Genomic DNA, 21,536 nt, shown 5'->3' with positions numbered 1-21,536 from the left:
AAGGATTTACATGGCAGACAGAGAGATAGCAAAGCGAAGATGAATTTGGTTGGCATAAACAATGATTTGGGTTGGTATATATACAAACTCCATGAAATCCAGCCAGTTAAAGGAGTTAATCAGATAAAACTTATTTTTTTTAAGCACACTGCTGGCAGGTATATTCAAATGCTTACAAGAGATGGGAAGCTACATTTCATACGAACAATAAAAAAAATTTTAAAATGACATTAGCCTTTTAACAATATATTGTTTCAATAGTTTATTTTTGTTAATGATAGACATATCTTCTCAGTAAATTAATTTTATAACACTGAATGATAAGCTAGAGAAGTTAACACCCAGCATTATCTTGAAATTTCAGGGGGAAAAGTGGTTGATTGGAGCTTCACCTATCTTTTTGAACCAAACCATGTTGACTGAAATACATACATCTTGAATAGAACTGCATCTGATTCTTTCATATTTCAAATGTAAAAGTCCTCTGATAGAGAAAATTCTATTTTTCTGTACCTGTTTAGATGATATTCCAATAAAAGTCAACATTTGGATCCTAGCATATAGCTAGTGAAAACGTAAGTGATGGAAATTTAAGAAGAAATTCGCTTTTCCCCATGATGGAAAATCAGTATCAAGTACGTTCGACATGATTATGGTGACTGAAGCAAAAATACCAAGTATGGGATGATAATAGTTCTTGTTTGGCACATATATTAAATTTTCAAATATCAAACAATAGAACAGCAATATCTACTAAAACCAACTAGCACAATAGTAAGACTCCTAAAGCACTGTTAATTATTCACATATAAAAGCCTAATTCCCGGATGAATTCTGTAACCAAGCATACCCTCTGTGGTATGTACGTGCAAGCTGGTCCAAGCACGTACTTTTCCAGGATTTGCCAGTATTTCAAAGTAAACTCATGCTGAACCCCACAAGTCCTTACTGAACTCACTGGATCTTCTGATCAGGCCCTCGCTTATGAAAATATACACATACCCTCATTACAATTTTGAAAAGAACGGAAGGCCTTCATACATGTCAGTTTTTAGTTTTATCCAATCATTAATTTTCTGCAGAGTTGTTTTTTCTTGAGTTAATATTTTTGCAAGTTTTTTCATTTTTTCTTCATTTCTTTCTATGTACTTCAACCCTTCCAGCTGCAGCTGATTGAGCTTTTCATTTCGGCTTTCATCCAGAGGTATGTTTTCACACATTACGGGATTAAATCTAAAATAGGTGTCAGGAGGTAACAGACCATCAAGCATTACGTGGACTTCTGTTAAATAAAGAGAGAACAGGGTAGATAAGAAAATTGATTTATTCTGCAATGATCTAATTTTATCCTTATTTAAAATTATCTTCTTGGAGGACAAATTACAAAATCTTATTTCATCACGCCAGCCAATTAACAGTTGGTCCAAGGAATCCATACTAATGACTGTAACTACAAAATGAAATTCATCTCCCAAGATCATTCGTGTAATTCTGCTAATTAGATTACTTGCTTCTGTACTCTCCTTTCTCTGTTTTTGGTCATACTGTTAGCCACTGCTGAAATGCCTTCCCAACTTTCCTTTTTGTGTTTTATAATTTTTGGTATCGTTTTTACTGGGGTACAATTTGCATACAAAATTCACCAATCTGAAGTGTATAATTTGAGAAATTTTGACAAATGTGTATCTTTGTGTAATCACACCAGTCATGACAGAAAATTTCTACCACCCCAGAAAGTTCCTTCATGCCTTTTTATAGTTCCTCCTTTTCTTACTCTTTGCCTTTTCTAGAATGTCATATAAACACAATCAGAAGTAGATAGGTAGCTCTTCTGTGTCTAGCTTCTTTTACTTAGCAACATGCTTTTGAAATTCATGCCTGTCACAGTATGTATCAACAGCTCTTTCCTTTTTATTGGTGGGTAGAATTCCACTGCACAGAGAAACCATGATTTTTCTTTCCAGTTCCGGTTCTCTTCAGTTTTTAGCTAGGAGGAATAATCCTGCTGTAAGCATTTACACGTATGTCTTTCTGTGGATACATGATTCCATTTCTCTTCAGGAACATTCTGGGATGTAACTGCCGGGTCATATGGTAAAAGCATGTTTATCGTTTTTTTTTTTTTTTTTTTTTGGTTGAAGTACAGCTGACTCACAATGTTACATGTTTCTCTTTTTAAGAACCACAACACTATTTTCCAGATGGCCATACCATTTTGCATTCCAACCATTAATATATCAGAGTTCCCACTGTTCCACATCTTTGCCAAAACTTGGTATTGTTGGCCTTAATTTTAGCCAATCTAGAGGACGTGTAGTCAAAAACCTCGTGGTTTTACTTCTCATTTCTCTAATGACTAATGGTGTGAAGCTTTTATGTACTTTGTATTCATCTGCACATCTTTTTTTTTTTTTTTTAAAGATTTTATTTATTTATTCGACAGAGATAGAGATAGCCAGCGAGAGGGAACACAAGCAGGGGGAGTGGGAGAGGAAGAAGCAGGCTCATAGCGGAGGAGCCCGATGTGGGGCTCGATTCCACAACGCTGGGATCACGCCCTGAGCCGAAGGCAGACGCTTAACCGCTGTGCCACCCAGGCGCCCCTCATCTACACATCTTCTTCAATGAAGTGTCCGTTGAATTATTTTGCCCATTTTCTTAGTGAATTTGTTTATGTATTTTTCACATATATAATGTGAGAATTCTCTATATAGTTTGGATCTGTTTATGTATTTGGTTCTGGTAATGGACCAGATACATGTTTTACTAATATTTTATTTCGGTGTATAGCTTTTCATTTTACTAAAAGTATCTTTTGAAGAGCAAAATCTGTACTTTGATAAAGTCTAATCTATTTTTTCTTTCTTGGTTCATGCTTTTTGTGTCCTATCTAAAAAATCTTTACCTAACCCAAGTCATTAAGATCTTCTCCGGGGTATTCTTCTAGAAGTTTTACAGTTTTAACTCTTTAAGTCTATGATCCATTTCAGATTAATTTTTGTATTTGGTATGAAAGGTAAAGGTTCACTTTTTTGAATATAGTTATCTCACTGTCCCTGTACTATTGGTTGGAAAGACTTTACCTTCACCATTGAGTTACCCTGTCAAAAATCTTTTGAGCTTACATGTATGGATCAAGTTCTGTACTATTATGTACCATTGATCTATATGTCTATCTTTATGCAAATACCACAGTCCCTTGCTTACTGGAGTTTTGTCTTGAGATCAGAAGGTGTAAGTCCTCAAACTTTGTTCTGTCTCAAAATTGTTCTGGTTCTTCTAGGTCCTTTGCATATCCATATACATTTTACAGTCATCTTGTTAAACCTCTGCCCCAGAAAAAGGCTGTCTGGATTCTTATAGCAATTGGGTGGTGTCTATAGGTCAATTTGCGGTGTGCCACTAAAACAACACTGAGATTTCCAATTCATGAGCATGGTCTATCTGCTGATTTATTCAGAACTTCTTTAATTTCTTCCAGTAATGTTTTGTAGCTTTTAATGTTCAGGTCTTGCACATAGTTTAAAATAAGTAATTCCTTCAGTATTTAATATTCTCATGTTGTTATAAATGATGTTTATCTTTGTATGTATTTAATTTGTTTCCAATTGCTAGTATGCAGAAATACAATTGAGTTTTACTGACCCTGTATTCTCCAACTTTGCTGAACTCAATTCTTAGTTCTAGGAGCTTTTTAACAGATTCCTTAGGATTGTCAACATAGACAATGGTATTACAAATATTTACTTCATTTCTATCTATCTGCCTTTTAGTTTTCAGTGCCTTGCTGTACTGGAAAGGACCTTCAGTAAAAATGCTGACTGGAAGCGATGAGAGACATCTTACCCTGCTTCTGATCTCATTAAATATGATGCCACCTTTAGGGGTGTTTGTTTGTTTAATAGATGCCCTTTGTCGGGCTGAGAAGTTCCCTTCTGTTCCTAACCTACTGTGAGTTTTCATCATGAATGAATGTTAAGTTCTGTCAGATGTCTTTTCTGCATCTATTGAAACTACCACAAAATTTTCATTTTTTAATCTTAACATGGTAAATTTCATTGATTTTTATATGTTAAACCAATCTTTGTATTCTTGGGATGAATCCTGCTTGGTTATACTGTATTCTCCTTTTTATATATTGCTGAACTCTATTTATTAGTATATTTTAAGGATTTCAGCATGGGGAAACTAATAGGGAATTGGTATTTTTATGTATTTTATAATTTTTCCCCCTGGTTTTGGTGTCAGGGTTGTGCTGGCCTTAAGAGTGAGCTGGGAAGTATTTACTCTTCTTCTCTTTTCTTCAAGTTTTTATGCAGAATTGCTATTAATCTTATCAGCTGTATTTCTCATTTTAGACAGTGTATCTTCCACCTCTAGAAGTTTGATTTGGGCCTCTTTTATATCATTCATTTCTCTCCTTATCTTCCTCCAGCCCAGTAAACATGTGAAGTATGTTTTTAATAGTTACTGTAATGTCTTTGCTAATTACCTATCTGTTTCATAGCTAGGTCTATTCCCACTGACTTTTTTCTCTTGGTGAGGGTGTCTTTTCTTGCTTCTTTGTATGCCTGGTAATTTTTTATTGGACACCAAACATTGTGAACTTTTATATTTTTGCATGCTGGAATTTGTTGTATTCCTTTTGATATTGCTTGACTTTATTCAAACAACAGATGCTGTTAACTGGATTCAATCTGATCTTTTTGAGGACTGCTTTTAAGCAGTGTTAGGGTGGATCCAGAGCAGCCCTCAGTCTAGAACTAATCTGATGCCGCTACTGAGACAACAGTCTTCTGAGAAGTCCACTGCATTATCTCGCGTATTACAAGGTCCTTCTAATGTACTTGATAAAAATCTGAGCTACTCTGGGTCCTGTGTGAGCTCCAAGAACAGTTGTGTCTAATCCTTCCTGGTGGTTCTTTGCCCTGCCTTGGGCGGAGTCCTCACATGCATGCACACGTCAGTACTCAAGGGGACTCCCCTGCAGGTCTCTAGAGCACTGTGTGAAGCTGCCTCCTCTGTTGTGTTTCGCCCACAAATTCTAGTTTTCCTGGGCCTCCATGAACTCTGTGTGTCCTGTTCTGCTTTTTTGGGTTCACCCCTTCCTTGCTATGACCTAGAAACTCTTTTCAGGTAGCATGCTGGGCAATCTCAGGGATTACTTCATTTTCCTTCTCTCAGGGATCATGAACCCATGCCACCTGTCATCTAATGGCTGAAAACCACTGTTCCATTCAGTTTGCTAATGGTTTAAGGTGAGAGGAAATATACGGCCTCTATTATTTTATCATGGACAGAAGTGGCAGTCTTAACCCTCTTTTAAAATCTCTAAACCCTACTATCCTTTAGGACCTGTGTCAAGTCTAATTTGTTTTTTGGGTTTTTTTTTTTTTTTAAAGATTTTATTTATTTATTTACAGAGAGAGAGAGGGAGAGCACAAGCAAGGGGGGCAGCAGGCAGAGGGAGAGGGAGAAGCAGGCTCTGATGCAGGGCTCCATCCCAGGACCCTGGGATCATGACTTGAGCCAAAGGCAGACGCTTAACCGACTGAGCCACCCAGGCGCCCCTAGTCTAATTTGCTTCTTGGTGAGCTGTTTACAATAATCTAGTTTTGCTTTCTTATTCCTCCTCTTAATTCATAGTCTTAATCATCTACAACTATTCACCATTGATTTAGTAATTGATAATGAATTAGACTGAGCTAAATGAAACTGCAGTTTTTATAGGTCAATAACCATCTAGTATCAGCAATTACACTCAAGTTCTTCATTAACAAGGGTGTAAGTATGTGGAAACAGCATTACTCATTTCTTGAAAATTTCAAATTAGCCCCATCACATGATGTGCACCAGATACACAGACAAGTATTTTGAGACTGATTAAAGCTTTCTTTTTCTCAGCAGACTGCTTAAAATAAGACTACTGTACAGACCTAGAAATATGCTTCTTGATAACAACCGTGTCAATTCCATAGTTTAATGAAAAATATTAAGAAATTTTCTTTTACTATATTATTATTATTGTTGTTGTTGTTGTTGTTATTTTATACAGAGAGAGCACGCGTGAGCAGGGGAGGCAGAGGGAGAGAGAATCTTAAGCAGGCTCCATGTTCAGCACAGAGCCCCATGCGGGGCTTGATCTTACGACTCTGATTATGACCTGAGATGAAATCAAGAGTCGAATGCTTAACTAACTGAGCCACCCGGGTGCCCCTCTTTTACTATTTTTATTTATTTTATTTTTTTTAATTTATTATTTTTTAAAGATTTTATTTATTTATTCGACAGAGATAGAGACAGTCAGCAAGAGAGGGAACACAAGCAGGGGGAGTGGGAGAGGAGGAAGCAGGCTCATAGCGGAGGAGCCTGATGTGGGGCTCGATCCCATCACGCCGGGATCACGCCCTGAGCCGAAGGCAGACGCTTAACCGCTGTGCCACCCAGGCGCCCCAATCTTTTACTATTTTTAAGTCACAGATCAAGCACTATTCAATCTTAACTGTTCACTTGCATGTACATAAAAATATGCCACATGTATCACAGAAGGAATGTCATGTCATATTTAAGAAAACTGTCTTATGATGCCATAGGCATTTATTTCACTGCAGACATTCAGAAGTTCAGTATTCCATGTGTAAGTCAAATGCATTTGTGCTGTGACCTAAGAAAATAAAATGTGATGGGAAAATAAGAGAGAAAAAAGACTTGTTGATCTGACAACATTTCAGACAGTGAAAAATCCAGTATATAAGCTTCTTTTGGGTTCTCATTTACTAGATAAAAGTCCTTAACGGGGAGTTTAATATCCTCATGTGGGCTAAAGATTCAGCCAATAACACAATGTATGAAAACAATGAGATTCAGAAGCAAGGGGCTGGTAAGTGGTAACAATTCTTTTAGAGAACTGAATAACAGATTTCACAAAAGACTTGAAAATAAAATACAAAATAAAGAGATCCAGACCTCAAGGCCGAAACTAGACATTACACAAATACTCACTGACTGCCTACTATGTGCTGGGCATCACAGTCAACACAGTCGACTGGATAACCCCCCACCTTACGTTCTCGTGGGAGAGGGAGATAATAAGCAATGAAACAAGCAAAGATGTAATACACATCCATGTGATGAGAGAAGTGCTCTACCTTAAAAAAGAGAGAGAGAGAAAGAAGCAGGGTAAGAGGGCAGAACGACATAGTGCGGGGGACAGAAAGGAACTGGGAATGGTCTCTCTGAGGAAGTGCCATCTGAGCAGAGACCTGCATGAAATGGGAGTGAATCAAGCGTAAATCTGAAGGAAGACCTCACACGGAGAGGGCACAGCGAATGCAGAGGGCCCAAGGCCAGAGACTTCTGAGCCAGACTTGGTAGAGGGGACACATGTGAGGAATGGGGAGGAGATATATCCAAAGGCTAGGTCTTAAAGGGCCTGCTAAATTTCAGTGAATGAGGCTTTTGGATTTTATTCTAAGTGTGATGGGAAGCCTAGAGGGCACCAAGCAGGGTAAAGACATGATTCGATATATATTTTAAGAGTCTCCAACCGAACCTTTGTGCTAATCCAGCTGTAGAAACTTCTCCAACTGTACATAGGCAACAGAAGTACTAGCACACAGAGAAAGAAGAGTCTCCATTCGAGGGTCACTTAGAAGACATGAGCGTGGAGAAATGAAAACAACAAAAGATTTGGTCCCCTTTGCTTCCTGAGCACCCCCATACAGATGTAACATACTCTTTTGTAGGTAGCATCAGCACAGGCTACCAAACACTGAACTCTGGAAGTAAAAGTGCTTTAACGTGGCAAACAGACAGACTAACCTTCCGTATCTGTAGCACTGTTGATAACATTGGACAGTTTGGTCTTCAAGCTCGTGTATGTCACGGAGTTCCGCACATCACTCTCGTAACGCCCAGTGCCCAGGGACACTATGCACTCTAATGGGACATCAGGCCAGAGACACTTACACTCGTGCATTGCTAGCGCCGAAGGGTTATTCAGAAGCAAACCTCCATCCTGCAAAATATAAGTCAAGAAAATACAGTGCAGAACTCTTAAAAGTGAAATTCTATTTTACAAATATGAAGACAAAAATTGTATTTTAAAAAGGCTTAAATGTACTCACAAGGAGAGCTTAACGATATAATAAATTGAACAAATTATTTGAAGACAAGGAGTTCCTTTAAAGTGAATTTATTTTATATAGTACAGCTTCAGAAAAGGGTAACGTGAGAAAGCTCACTGGCCTCATTAAGCTTTCCTTTCCTATTATGAAAGTAATGTTAACAACTTCTTTGATTGCTTTGTATATTTTTCTCAAAACTACTAAAATGAACAGTTATTTTTAAAAGATATTATTCTTGTTTAGTGGTAACTATAGGTTCTATATAAAACCTAACAGACCAATTGTGGGTTCTACCAAACAATTAAAAACTAGCTCTTCACTCACAAGTCAAATATAACCATATTAACTCAACTAATTTCACTGAAACTTTATCAACAATATAATTTCAAAGTATTGCATTCATTATAATGCAGATAGAATCTAAATGAAGTAGGCAAACTTTGTGTTTCTAAGCACTTATTACTATAAATAATAACTATTATTTTGAAGACTTCAGGAGGAAAGAAGGGTAAAATCTGCAGACAGAAAGCATATAGCTAGCCTTGCACTGCTGGGATAAACGTCACTTGGTATTTGCGTAGCCACTCAATTCTGAAAAGCTACAAACTGTTAGAAAGTTACGCCTCCTAAAAAGCCCCAAAGCCAAAGTTATCATATGCATATAGCATTCATCCCCAATGAGTAGCTTTATGATGCCTCTGGGATAACAGATACACAGGGCTGTGTGGATTCTCAGAGAAACTGTTTCATCACGTGTTTTCATTGCTTGCTCTATTCTCCATTTTTGGGTGGGTTGTTTGCTGCCATTTTCAATCTAATCTCTACCTTTCCCTGAGGTGCGATCTCCAGTGCTCTCTAACTACATCTCTTCAAAAGAATGTGGTTCGTATTTCCACGTTTGTGACTTTCATGAGAAAAGTCTTGTTGTTTCTTGTCAACGGGGGCCCATTTATTCATGGGTCCACCATATTTCAGGTCTTTAGCTCTTTTCATAAAGTCACTTTGTGGCTGAGCTAGGCTTAAGCTGGGATGGTCCCTGAGAACTAAAAGACTGCAGACAACTGGCCTGTGACTGGCCCCAGGCCTGGGATACAAGAAAGGGGAGCCCTGGATTCATGTCATCTGCCACCTGACTGGCAGTAGATGTCCTGACGAGAGTAAAGTTTCTCTCCCTTGTCTAGACTCAGGAAGAAGGAAATCTGTATCAGAAGCAGAATGAGGACACAGCAGCACACGTGCTGGTATTATACTTCTCTTTATTACGGACTCGACAGACTTAATTTCAGTGTACATCTTAGTAAAACGGTAAATGCCATAGTAATATAGTTATATCATTCCTACTCAAAGGAGCATAGCAGAGAATACAACAAAAGATCAGAATCCTAAACTAAAAACACACCACAGGGCAGGCTGAGACTGTAAGAAGTAAAGCTTCTCTGACACCAAGTGGACAGTTTCAGTCCTTTCATTAAAAACTGCAATGTCCATCTACTGTATGCCCGGCCAAAGAGCACGTAGACACTACAGCTTTAGGGACTACTATCCTTGTGTGTGTTGAGCTTGAAGCAGATGAACTGAGACTGTACCTGCTGAAAACGATCACTACAGAGGGTGGAGTTTTTTTTTTTAGTGTTTTTAGAGGTAGGAGGCCCACCTTCCTCAGAGAACCAATAGGGGCTAAATTCACATCATTCTAAATTCCACTGCGCTTCTGTTCCATTCAATAATGCCATTCAAATCTCTGAGCTTCCTTGCCACCGACACGATCGTCCACTCTTCCCGGACAACTTCAACCCTTCCACTGGGCTGTATGGACATTGTTCCACAGCTAAAACTTCCAAGGTGATGTCACCTTCTTCTGAATGCTCTCTTTAACAGAGACGTGGCTCTTCCCTAATGTTGTTTCCCAGGGAGCTGTTGATTCTTTCCTATCTCATATACCTTAGTGGTTAGGCGGGAACGGTGTCCTATTTGTTCTTTAGTGTTCCTTCCAGACTATTAGTCCGAGTCCACTTGGAAAATTCACGTGCTTTAAGGGCTCTTAAATTCACGCTACCATCACTGCTGTCACCTATCAACTCCTCATTCAACACATTGTTCAGCGCATGGCTCATAGGCTTCCTTACTATCCCATGCAGAAAAGGGTAGAGATTCTTTATCATACCCCATGTGACTTTTCATCTTTAGAACACCCTAGACTCTCAGTTCCTCAATCCTCTCATCTTCAAACACCGTTCTTCCATCTACTTCCCAAGGTCACCCATTAGCTCTTGTTATCAAGATACATGGAATCGTACAGTATGTATTCTTTTGAGTTTGGTTTTTTTTTTTTAAGATTTTATTTATTTATTCGACAGAGATAGAGACAGCCAGCGAGAGAGGGAACACAAGCAGGGGGAGTGGGAGAGGAAGAAGCAGGCTCATAGCCGAGGAGCCTGATGTGGGGCTCGATCCCAGAATGCTGGGATCACGCCCTGAGCCGAAGGCAGACGCTTAACCGCTGTGCCACCCAGGCGCCCCTTGAGTTTGTTTTTTTTCACCTAGAATAATGCTTCTGAGATCCATCCATGTCACGGGACAGCCCAATAATTCATTCCTTTTTATTGCTGAGTAATATTTGGTTACTTTGATGTATCAGTTTATCATTCACCAGTTGAAAGGAACTATTTTTAAAGTTAGTTATCTTTATGTATCTGTTCAAAGTCTTACACTGGCTATTTGTACTGTTTAACTTTGTAAAACCCTACTAGGATTCCTTGATTGTAGGTAGAAATAATTATTTCCTAAAGGCTTCTAATTTTAATTTAATCCTTTCAACTTTATCTTTTGTTTTCAATTACTAGGACATTAGAACGATACCCATCACACATTAGAGGTAACATTTCATTTCTAATTCAGCAAGAAAGTTACCTCTTTTAAAACTACTTTTATTTAAACATTTTACTTTTAAGTAATCTCCACACCCAACGTAGGGATCAAACCCACAACCCTGAGATCAGGAGTCCCATATTCCCCCAACCGAGCCAGTCAGGCGCCCAAAACTACTTTTATTTTAAATTCTACAGTTATACTTTATGTAACTTCTGTCTCAGTATTTTATTTTATTATTATTTTTTTAATGTTTTTTTATTACATTATGTTAGTCACCATACAGTACATCCCTGGTTTCTGATGCAACGTTTGATGATTCATTAGTTGCGTATAACACCCAGTGCACCATGCAATATGTACCCTCCTTACTACCCATCACCAGTCTGTCTCGGTATTTTAGATGGAACATTCCTGCACTATTTTATATAAAAGCCTATCAAGAAGGATCAGAAGACACAAAACGGGAAGAAAAGATAAGAAGGGGCAAACAAGGTTTAGCAAGAATTGATAATAGTAAAATCACTCCCAAACTGAAAAGTTGCCAGGTTTCCAATGGTTTTAAAAGCCATGGCAGTAAATTCCTGTTCCTTAAACTTTACTATTTACATCAAGTAAGTGTGGAAGTTAAGATTTTTGGTGCTCACTCCAGTCTATGGCGAGGCACACTGTCCCCTGAGCTCCCTTCTACTTAGCCCACTCCTATGCCTTGTCTATCAGAAAGTCATCAGGCTATTGGTATGACCATGGTATTTCCTTCACTGAGGTATTCATAGTCAGTTATCTCCTTGTTGTGTATTTGGTTTTGCCAGGCCCACTGCTAGACACTGCAGTAAAACAGACTTGAAAAATGAACTGATTGAATAATTTGCTATTTATCTCCCAGAGGTATACACAGAACTGTGTTTTAATAGCAGTACGTCAAACATGTACTTAGTACCCTAAAATTTAGATACTTCTGATTCTTTTAATGTACATTTAATCATTTCAAATAATACAGAGTACCTACCAGAAAATAACCATTGTGCAATGTGAACTTCTCCCAATCCTCTCATCTCAGTTATTATATTTTAGAGTTTTAAAAAATTTTTCTTTTTTATTATGGTAAAATATACAGAACATAAAACTGGTCCTTTTAAGCATTTTTAAGGTTACAATTAAGTAGCATTAATTACATTCAGAATGTTTTACAACCATCACAACTACGTATTTCCAAAAAGTTTTTATCACCCCAAAGAGAAACTCTAAAACCATTCAGCAATCCTTCCCGGTTTCTACTCCCCCCCGCCCAATTCCATTTCTATCCTACCCTACTTTTCATTCTTTAGACCTCAAGTGGAATAGAAATGTCTTTGTAAAGCCAATCCTGACAGAATAAGCCACATCTTCAGTATGACTTCTTAACCCTACGCATGTTTTCACTACTGAATTTATTTTTTCAAGATTTTATTTAAATTCAAGTTAGTTCACATACAGTGTAGTATTGGTTTCAGGGGTACAATTTAGGGATTCATCAGTTGCATGTAACACCCAGTGCTCATCACAAATGCCCTCCTTAATGCCTGTCACCCAGTTAGCCCATCCTCCGTCCACCTCCCCGTCATCAACCCTCAGTTTCTTCTCTATAGTTAACAGTCTCTTATGGTTTCCCTCTCTTGTCTTTGTTTTAGTTTTCCTCCCTTTCTCCTATGTTCATCTGTTGTATTTTTTAAATTCCACATATGAGTGAAATCCTATGGTATTTGTCTTCTCTGACTGATTGATTTCACTTAGCATAATACCCTCTAGTTCTATCCGTGTTGTTGCAAATGGCTTTTGACGGCTGAGTAACATTCCATTGTGTGTGTGTGCCCACATCTTCTTTATCCATTCATCTGTCGATGGACATCTGGGCTCTTTCCATAGTTTGGCTATTGAGGACATTGCTGCTGCAAAACTGGGGTGCATGTGTCCCTCCAAATCACTACATTTGAATCCTTGGGATAAATAACTAGTAGTGCAATAGCTGGGTCGTAGAGTAGGGTTTTTTGGTTTTTTTTTTAACTTTTTGAGGAGCTTCTCTATTATTGAATTAATCATCTTATTATATAACTGTGCTTACTTATATTCTTCTAGTTTGAGGGTAGGACCCAGGAAACGCAAACAATAAGCTGGCACTTATTAAAACCATTATGTTCCTCACGGTTAACACAGGGCCTGGCACTGAGCAAGCAGTGACTACATTTTTGACCAGTTGCACTGGTCAAAAATTAATAGTTGTGGCCTAGCAAAGGTATAATCTGCCAGGTACTAGGCAGGTTCTTTCTGCTGAAAACACTATTTACGTGGAACATTTATAGGAACTATCGTAATTCCTCTTAGGTTAATATATTCTGAGTTCTGGACATAACCTTTCAAAATGTCAATAAGGCCTAAGAGAAATAATATATGAGAATCTGTCATCAAAACCTTTAGCACAAATGAATTTATCAGGCTCTTTCTCCAAAGGCAGAGAATGAATGATTTAATTTAATGGTGATGGAAAAAGATCAGAGAAAAGGGATATGCGTATGGCCAAACTCATCAAACTGTATACACGAAATATACCCATTTTTTTGTGTATCAATTATGTATCAACAAAACTGTTAGAGAGAGAGAGAGAAGGGTTAATTTTGTGTAAAACGTACTATTTCAAGATAAATATGATGCTACTTGGGCAAAGGGAGAGAAGTAATACTGGAAAGCTACTCAAAAAGAATTCTCATTATAATTTTCCGGGACATGCAGGTAAATACCCTAATACTACTCTTCTCTTTATAGGCAAAGGCAAATGAAATCTACACATCTACCTACTCACACCCCCTAATTATGGCACTACTTTCAATGACTGCTCAGGGTATTAGTCTGTATTGTATACTTTACATGATTCCAAAAGGATATGAAGTAACTTACATTAAAACTTACGTCAGACATGACAGTTAAAAGAGATTTTAAAAATGAGTCTGGAAATAACTCGATATAATTATTCAAAGAGCTTAGGATAAGAGGATTGTAATAAGTAAGGACCATATTTTAGTTTTAAACTTCTTAACAATTTCTAAAGGGTTGGAAAGGAACTTCACTTGAATGTTTTTTTGTTTAAGCAATCAAGATCATTCACATGTTAGAATATCCTAATCAATATTTCACAGCATCTTTCGAATAGAAAAATATCCCATTTCTTCCTCAGGTTTGGAAGAGAACATGCAGTAAGAAAAATATTCTTAAAAATAGGGTTTGCTTAGAATCCAGATTTCATGTGAACATTAATTAGATGTACAAATCTTCCTGGAGTCAAGTCACCGATTTACATGAAAGTATATTCTCTGTACATGTGGTTACACACTTTACATAAATTCCATATAATAAGTTAATTTAATCTGTAGATTAAGATCATCAATATAAAAATGGCTAAGCATGAAAAGAAATATCACTAGTCTAAATGAAATGGATAAATAACCACTGAAATACTTTGGTTTGTTATTATGTACTGAATTAAACTTTGAAACTATTTCCACTTAAAGAATAAAAAGCAAACGAGATAACTTCTTTGGTAGTCTGGGAACATATACGGTCCTGAAATGCAATAACTTATCACTTGAGACTTTCATTAATATTTGGCTTAACTGCAATTTTGTAGCATGACAAGCACCTTAAAGATACATTATAAATCTTAACACTATTTTGAAAACACTGTCTAAATTATTTCTCCATTTACAACCTGGTAAGAATACGAATATGCAGAAATTGTTGTTAAAAACAGCAAGGTACCTTTTAAAATAAAAATTTTAATTTGACCAGTAAGTCTTGAAATCAATGTCAGAAGAACTCTACAGCTCGCACTTTCTGCCTTCAGTAGGTGGAAGAGAAGAGAAAGGCGAGAAGGGGAAGTGCCTGACATAACTCAACGATGACTGACTGGGCAAAGTAAGAAAAGGTCTGAATTGACTCCAAAGACAAAAGGAAACTTAGATTAATCTCGTAACTACAAAGATTATGACATTATCTCTAGAAATATAGAAAAAAAAAAAGGGACAGCTGACCGTAATATTTAAAAATATGTCTAACATATAATAAAAATACAGGAGAAAACAAAACCGATCAATGTTTTGGTCATTACAATCCTGACACACGTAAATTAACAGTATACAGTGATATGTAGTTCATGGAGAAGATCTACGTATGAGCTTCTGAAGGACATCCGAAGACCCTCGTCAAAACAGTTTTCTTCTCAACATATTTAAATACCAAATAAATAAGAGCACAAATACCTCACTGACTAGAAAGTTAAGGTTAATAGCTCTATTGAATGAGACTGATTTTAAGTGTATCACTACAAACTAAGCATCTATAAAACATATATTTTGGAACTATGAGCTCAAAAGCTTTAGTGACTTTTTTATCATTTAGTAAGTTATGAGTTAACATTTCATAATGGGAAAAACTTGACAGAGGAAAAATTTATGATAAATAAATAAGTCTACGTAACAGAAAAGGACTATATTGCCAGAAAAAATATTCAACTTTATACATCATTTAGCCATAAACTTTGAAGCAGTGTAATTACAGGGAGCATCCCCATCCTGTCACTTGACAGCCATGATCCTACTGTTGTTACTTAACCTTTCTCAAGACTCCAATAGCTCATTTGTAAAAGTGGGAATAATTCTATCGGCTTCGTAAGCAGTGCTGGTTAAATGAGATAATGCACGCAAAGCACTACGTAAGTGTCCAGCACACAGCTAACTTAATGAGTGTTTACTGTTATTTCATTACATCGTCTCCCTCAAAATATGTCCACCTCAACTATCAAACAGATTGGGTTATGTGTTTTCAGGGACCGTGTTTTATTTTTAATTTTTATTACATTTGGAAAGCCAATCCTATGTACTACATTTTTCCATCAATAAAATCATAATTAGCTATGAATCACATTAAATAAAATACAAAAAAAAAAAAAACTTTCCTAAAATGTGCTCTCAAGCCAGAAGGCTTGTTAAGAAAAACAAACAACAAACAAAACATTTTGTATGGCACATCTTTTGCCACATGTAAAGAAGAAGAAAGTCTTGGTTAATCCCTCTGTGACATTTAATGAGTGCTGATTCTTTAATCACATAAACTTTTAAAAGGTAGGCCGCAGTCAACTTACCTGGTGAAGGTCATTTCCCAGTGCATACTCTGCAAAGTAGCCAGGAGCAGCAGACGAGGCTCTGATGGCTTGCCACATTTTATACTGACAGCCTCCCAAGTAGTGCGAGTTGATTCCAGGAAAATGACCATAGTTTCTGAACACAAAAGCTTTTGGCGTTATCCCTCTGTTTACTATGGTACTTACTGCAGCTACCTAGTAAAGCAAAAAGTGAACAATACCCATTGTAAACAGAAGTATTTGGGATCTGTAAAAAATTAAATATTACTTAGAAGTGTGAACGAACAATCTACAATTCTACCCATCAAGATAAATGTATAACATAAAGACGATGTTAAGCAAAGGGAACATGATCTAACTAGTATTTCTTTATGGGACAGTAGATGCTACAAGGACTGGGACAATTTTGAGAAATGCATTGTAAGACAACAATAATAAAAGATATTATTAACTACATGACTTGATTAGCCATTTAAGAAGACACCAGGAAGACACAAACTTGCAAATCTTTATATGATAATCGATGCAGCAGTAGTAGCAATGAATACAAGCTACTCAAAGAAAAATACACTATTTTCATAATATCATTTACAAATTAGTCTTTGCTTCTGTTCTCTTTGAAAGCATTATGACTTTAGTAACTGAATGTAACAATACACAAACTCTCGAGGCTTTCTTTTCACAGTTAATAACTGGTAGCTGGGTAATTTTTAATTAAAATAGCTAATACTGATCACCTTGGGTCTCAGATTTCATTGATGTCAGCTGAATTAATGTAAAATGTATTGTACTGGTTAATGACCTCTAATACAAACTTAAGATGCTGAAAGATATGGAAGAGGCCAAAGTTATTCAGGTTCCGTGTCAAGCCCTGCCAGAGGCTTGTCTGCTTTGCTGTTTAATAAACCAAAGGAGATATCCTCAGATCCTATGAGTGATCCAAGTGTCTCTAGGCCACCGTGGGTAAGAGTTGGTCTTACACCAAAATCCAGGGGGTCTATTACTTGGTCTATAGACAGGCTGAATTAAGAATCGTGTGGGAAACATGATAAACCCCTTCATCACGAGTGAATTACTTTTTGAGGTGGCTAAAGTTCCCTTACACCTACTCTAGTCTTTTATTTAAAGTTGGCAACTCCCACGACTGAAACACAAACAAACAGGTCTGAAGATACCGGGGAACAACCAAGAGGCGTGGAGCGCACCCTGGGATCTTCTCCTAAAGACCTGTGTGCATCTCAGTAACATGGCCTCCAAGGCCCTGCTGGTCTGATTCACCTGCCACTTCGCTCCCATTTTGCACGCCCGCCCTTGAATCCTCAGGCTCTGGTCTCCTGGGGCTCTCAGTTCCGGTGCCTCTCTGTGCCTCCTCCCGCACAGGTCCTTCCCTTTGCCAGCACTGCTCCTACTCATCAGCCTGCACGCTGAGATCTCAAACCTCCTTTCCTTAGAATAGCCTTCCCTCCTGTCCCTGTAAATATATGCTTCCAGAGAACTGTTTTTGTACTCCATAGCATTTATTTCAGGGAAATTATATCTCGTCTGTGTGATTACCTGACAGATGCCTACTTTGCCCTACTGGACTATAAACTCCATGTCTGTATTTACTTACTAAGGTCTCCAGAGTGCCTGGCACAGTGTTGACACACTGGGCTCAGAATTAGTATCTGAAGAATGAATGAATTTTGAACAAGCAAGAGTGAAAGAGAAATAAAGGGAGCTGTACTTGATTTTTCACGGTTACAGCTTGTTACCCAAGAATAAATACAAGCTACAAGAGATTCTTAAGTCCGTTAATGCTATTCCTTAATCAAATAACAAGTACTATTAAAGAACACAGAACTCAAGCAATACTCAGATCATTGGGTTTCAAACAAAATTGATACAAAGAGAAGCCACATGAGACATAGTCTAGTGGTATTAACATTTTTAAAACTGGGATTCTATTTGTATGTTAATCGAACATAATATATTTACAGGCACATGAAATTTCTTTTAAAAAGTCGGGGAGGAAATGCTACAATTTTTCTTAAATCACTGGATTTGATTAACCTTATGATAAAATAATTCTTCTTTATTTATAAGTCCTAGTCTTTCATATTCTTAAACTTTTGTTATACTTTTAGTGGATATAGGAAGAGGTCTAATGACCACATCCTGTATGTTCGTAAAATGGCCCAAGATGTAAGGAATCAATATAATCTATTAAAAGAGGTTCCTGGGGCGCCTGGGTGGCACAGCGGTTAAGCGTCTGCCTTCGGCTCAGGGCGTGATCCCGGCGTTATGGGATCGAGCCCCACATCAGGCTCCTCCGCTATGAGCCTGTTTTTTCCTCTCCCACTCCCCCTGCTTGTGTTCCCTCTCTCGCTGGCTGTCTCTATCTCTTGTCAAGTAAATAAATAAAATCTTTAAAAAAAAAAAAAAAAAAAAGAGGTTCCTAAGAAATGTTTCTTTTAGTGATGGACCTTTAGAATAAATGCTTTCGCCTGACCCTCAATTCCAAGTTGGTGTTATATTTAAGACCCCAAACTTACCTTAGGACATGTAGGATTTCTTGCTGTTTCGATCATTAGTGAGGATCCCATTCTATCCCTTTATTAAAGAAGGAAAATTAAATTATATCAAAATGATTGTATCTCCTAACAGCAGGGAACATACACTATGCAAATACTGTTTGCTCAGGGCTTTGTTCAAAGTACTATGAGCAACAAAAAAGAAATATAAAAATCTCCTCCAGGTGCCTGATGGTACAAGTAATGCACATAAAGCAATATATAGTTGAAGTAGACCTTGAGAAGGACACCAAAAGACGACAACGCAACGCATTCAACCCCATCTAAGGGGTAAAGAAAGGCGCTGAGGCAGAATAAACCGGCTGTTTTCAGGGTCCTCCTGAGGGATAAAGGAGCTGTGTTGAGATAAAACTGCAGAAGTATGTAGGCTAGTAACAGAGTAATCCAAAAACCAGACCAGGACATTTAGACTGGTTTTAGCAATACAGAGCCAATGTCACTCCTACAAAATGCTTTTTAAATCATCGGAGCTGGGCTCTGAATTACTACAACATTACAGACCTTGTCCTTGGGCAGCCATTTCCACAATTCCATTTTGTAAGGGAGTTTCATTTCAGGGATTTTTTTCCTGACTTAAAAATATGTATATTTTCCCCTGTACTGGCTATAGCGACTATGTTTTTTGCCAACTTGCCTCAATAAGAAAAAAAAAATGTTTCTAATGACTTTTTTTTCAAACAATATTCATGATCCTCAAAAACAGACTATTAGTGAACTTCACATACAGGCAGTATGTACAAATTAGGTAGTGATCTACCTTTCATAATCTTTCATAAGTATCAATGTAAAATACTTTCTAAAGCAGACAAGATCTTTGTCTTTCCCAACCTGATCTATGTTTCTTCTGCATATGTATTCCTCTAAGGATCTTTATCTTTTCACAGACATCTTGCTGTAAAATTGGGACAGAGATCCTGCCAGCATGTTGCTTTTACACTTTAAGCAAAGTTCCCATTTTTTTTTTAAACCTTGATTTTATAAACAGAGGCAGAGTACTTTAGGGCAGTACATTATAAATATAAATTTGAAGAAAGAGTCAGGAACATTAATTGCTTATTTCAGAGAGACGTGAAAATACAAAAAAAAAAAAAAAAAAAGCCCTCAAAGTTTCTAGATTCCACAGATGCTATAATTTAACACAAAATCATTATTACAGTTAAAAAAAAAGCAGAAATATGCTCTCAATAATTAAGAGGGGGAAAAAAGACAAGGCCAGAGGGTAGATGAGGTAGACAACAATAATCAATCAGTTCTTGATACCCATACCCTTGTCAAGAGTCCCTTCTTACAGGCCCCACGTTTGAGTGGCTGTGGCCAAGGGACATCAGCAAACATGCCATTAAATGGAGGTTTGATAAATATTCATGCAATAGGGCCTGCCCTCTGGAGACTCAGACCAGTCTAACAAGATGAAATCCAGAACGAGAGTGACCATGTGGAGAGAGAGACGGCGTCCCAGCCACCTCAGCTGTGGTGTGCGAGTGAGTTTAAACAAGAACAGAACACACACCACACCACAGAATCAGGTTGTTTTAAACCAGTAAGTTTTGGAGTGGTATGCTGTACAGCAAAAGCTGGGTGAAAAAAAAAAAAAGGGAAAAAAACCACAACTAGCCACACTTAGAAAGGTTATTAATGCTATGATTAAAAATAAGGAAGCCTTTGAAGAAGCGTCGGTGAAACAGCAATATGCAAATATATGAAAATACTCTAATGAGTAAAAAGAAAAAAACATTTCACAACAGAGACTGGTTTTACAGTCTATTTTACAAACTTTTATTATATAGTTATACCTACCATAGCATTGTTCATAATCACAAAAAAATAAGAACTAAGTATCTTAAATTAAATGGTTCAGAAAACATGGTACCATCACACTATGGAGTGTAATCTTTAAAATTTGTCAAGAGATTTTCATAAAGATGGAAAAAAGGGAAAAGACATAAAATTGCAACTACAATATAATCTCTGCTATATAAAATGTGTATGAGGGGTGCTGGGTGGTTCAGTCAGTTAAGTGTCTCTTAATTTGGCTCGGGTCAGGATCTCAGGGTCATGGGATCAAGCCCCATGTGAGGCTCCGTGGGGAGTCCGCTTGAGATTCTCCCTGTCCCTTTCCCTATCCCCACCTCTCCCTCTCCCGCTCCAATAAATAGATCTTTTAAAAAAGTGTGTGTAAGGAGCACCTGGATGGCTCAGTCGTTAAGTATCTGCCTTCGGCTCGGGGTGTGATCTGGGATCAAGCCCCCCATCAGGCTCCTCTGCTGGGAGCCTGCTTCTTCCTCTCCCACTCCCCCTGCCTGTGTTCCCTCTCTCGCTGGCTGTCTCTCTCTGTGTGTCAAATAAATAAATAAAATCTTTAAAAAAAATTTAAAAAAGTAAAATAAAATAAAAATAAAGTGTGTATGAAAACATATACAGCCTAGAAAAAAGACTAGAAGAAAATATATTGCAAAGTCCACAGCTCTGAATAAGACTGTGGGTGATTTTAAAGGTTTCAACAACGTATTTTTGAAAGTGAGTAGTTATAGTTATCTGGAAAAAATGTTTAAAAATCATTAATGTTTTAGAAGAATATCTGTTAATGACCTGAAAAAGACTAATATGTTAAGTAAAAACAACAGGAGCAAGCATGTCTATTTATAATATGGTCTCAATTTTTAAAAAGGCAGTTGCATCTACATGCAAATCTCACACATGAACTCAAAAAAATATTGTGACTGGAATTATGCACCAAAATATTAACAGTGGTTATCTCTAATCACTGGGATCAATAATTTAATATTCTTTTTAATTTTT

The 21,536-nt window shown here is 37.3% G+C and overlaps 1 protein-coding gene across 2 annotated transcripts in view; it reads right to left on the bottom strand.

Annotated features, from left to right (window-relative positions):
* Positions 1-247: 247 nt before the first annotated feature.
* Positions 248-21,536, bottom strand: part of PNPLA8 (patatin like phospholipase domain containing 8) — a 48,369-nt gene continuing 27,080 nt past the window's right edge. For both annotated transcript variants that reach the window (XM_026503190.4, XM_044385639.3), the window contains exons 7-10: positions 18,699-18,756; positions 16,165-16,359; positions 7,822-8,017; positions 248-1,282 (exon numbers count right to left, since the gene is read on the bottom strand). In XM_026503190.4, coding sequence (XP_026358975.2) covers positions 1,008-1,282; positions 7,822-8,017; positions 16,165-16,359; positions 18,699-18,756 — 724 coding nt within the window. In that variant the 3' untranslated portion in view covers positions 248-1,007. The remainder of the gene's footprint in view (positions 1,283-7,821; positions 8,018-16,164; positions 16,360-18,698; positions 18,757-21,536) is intronic.

Source organism: Ursus arctos, unplaced genomic scaffold (assembly GCF_023065955.2).
Source record: "Ursus arctos isolate Adak ecotype North America unplaced genomic scaffold, UrsArc2.0 scaffold_3, whole genome shotgun sequence".
NCBI classification, from domain to species: domain Eukaryota; kingdom Metazoa; phylum Chordata; class Mammalia; order Carnivora; family Ursidae; genus Ursus; species Ursus arctos.
This window is presented reverse-complemented; position numbering and strand designations above follow the sequence as displayed.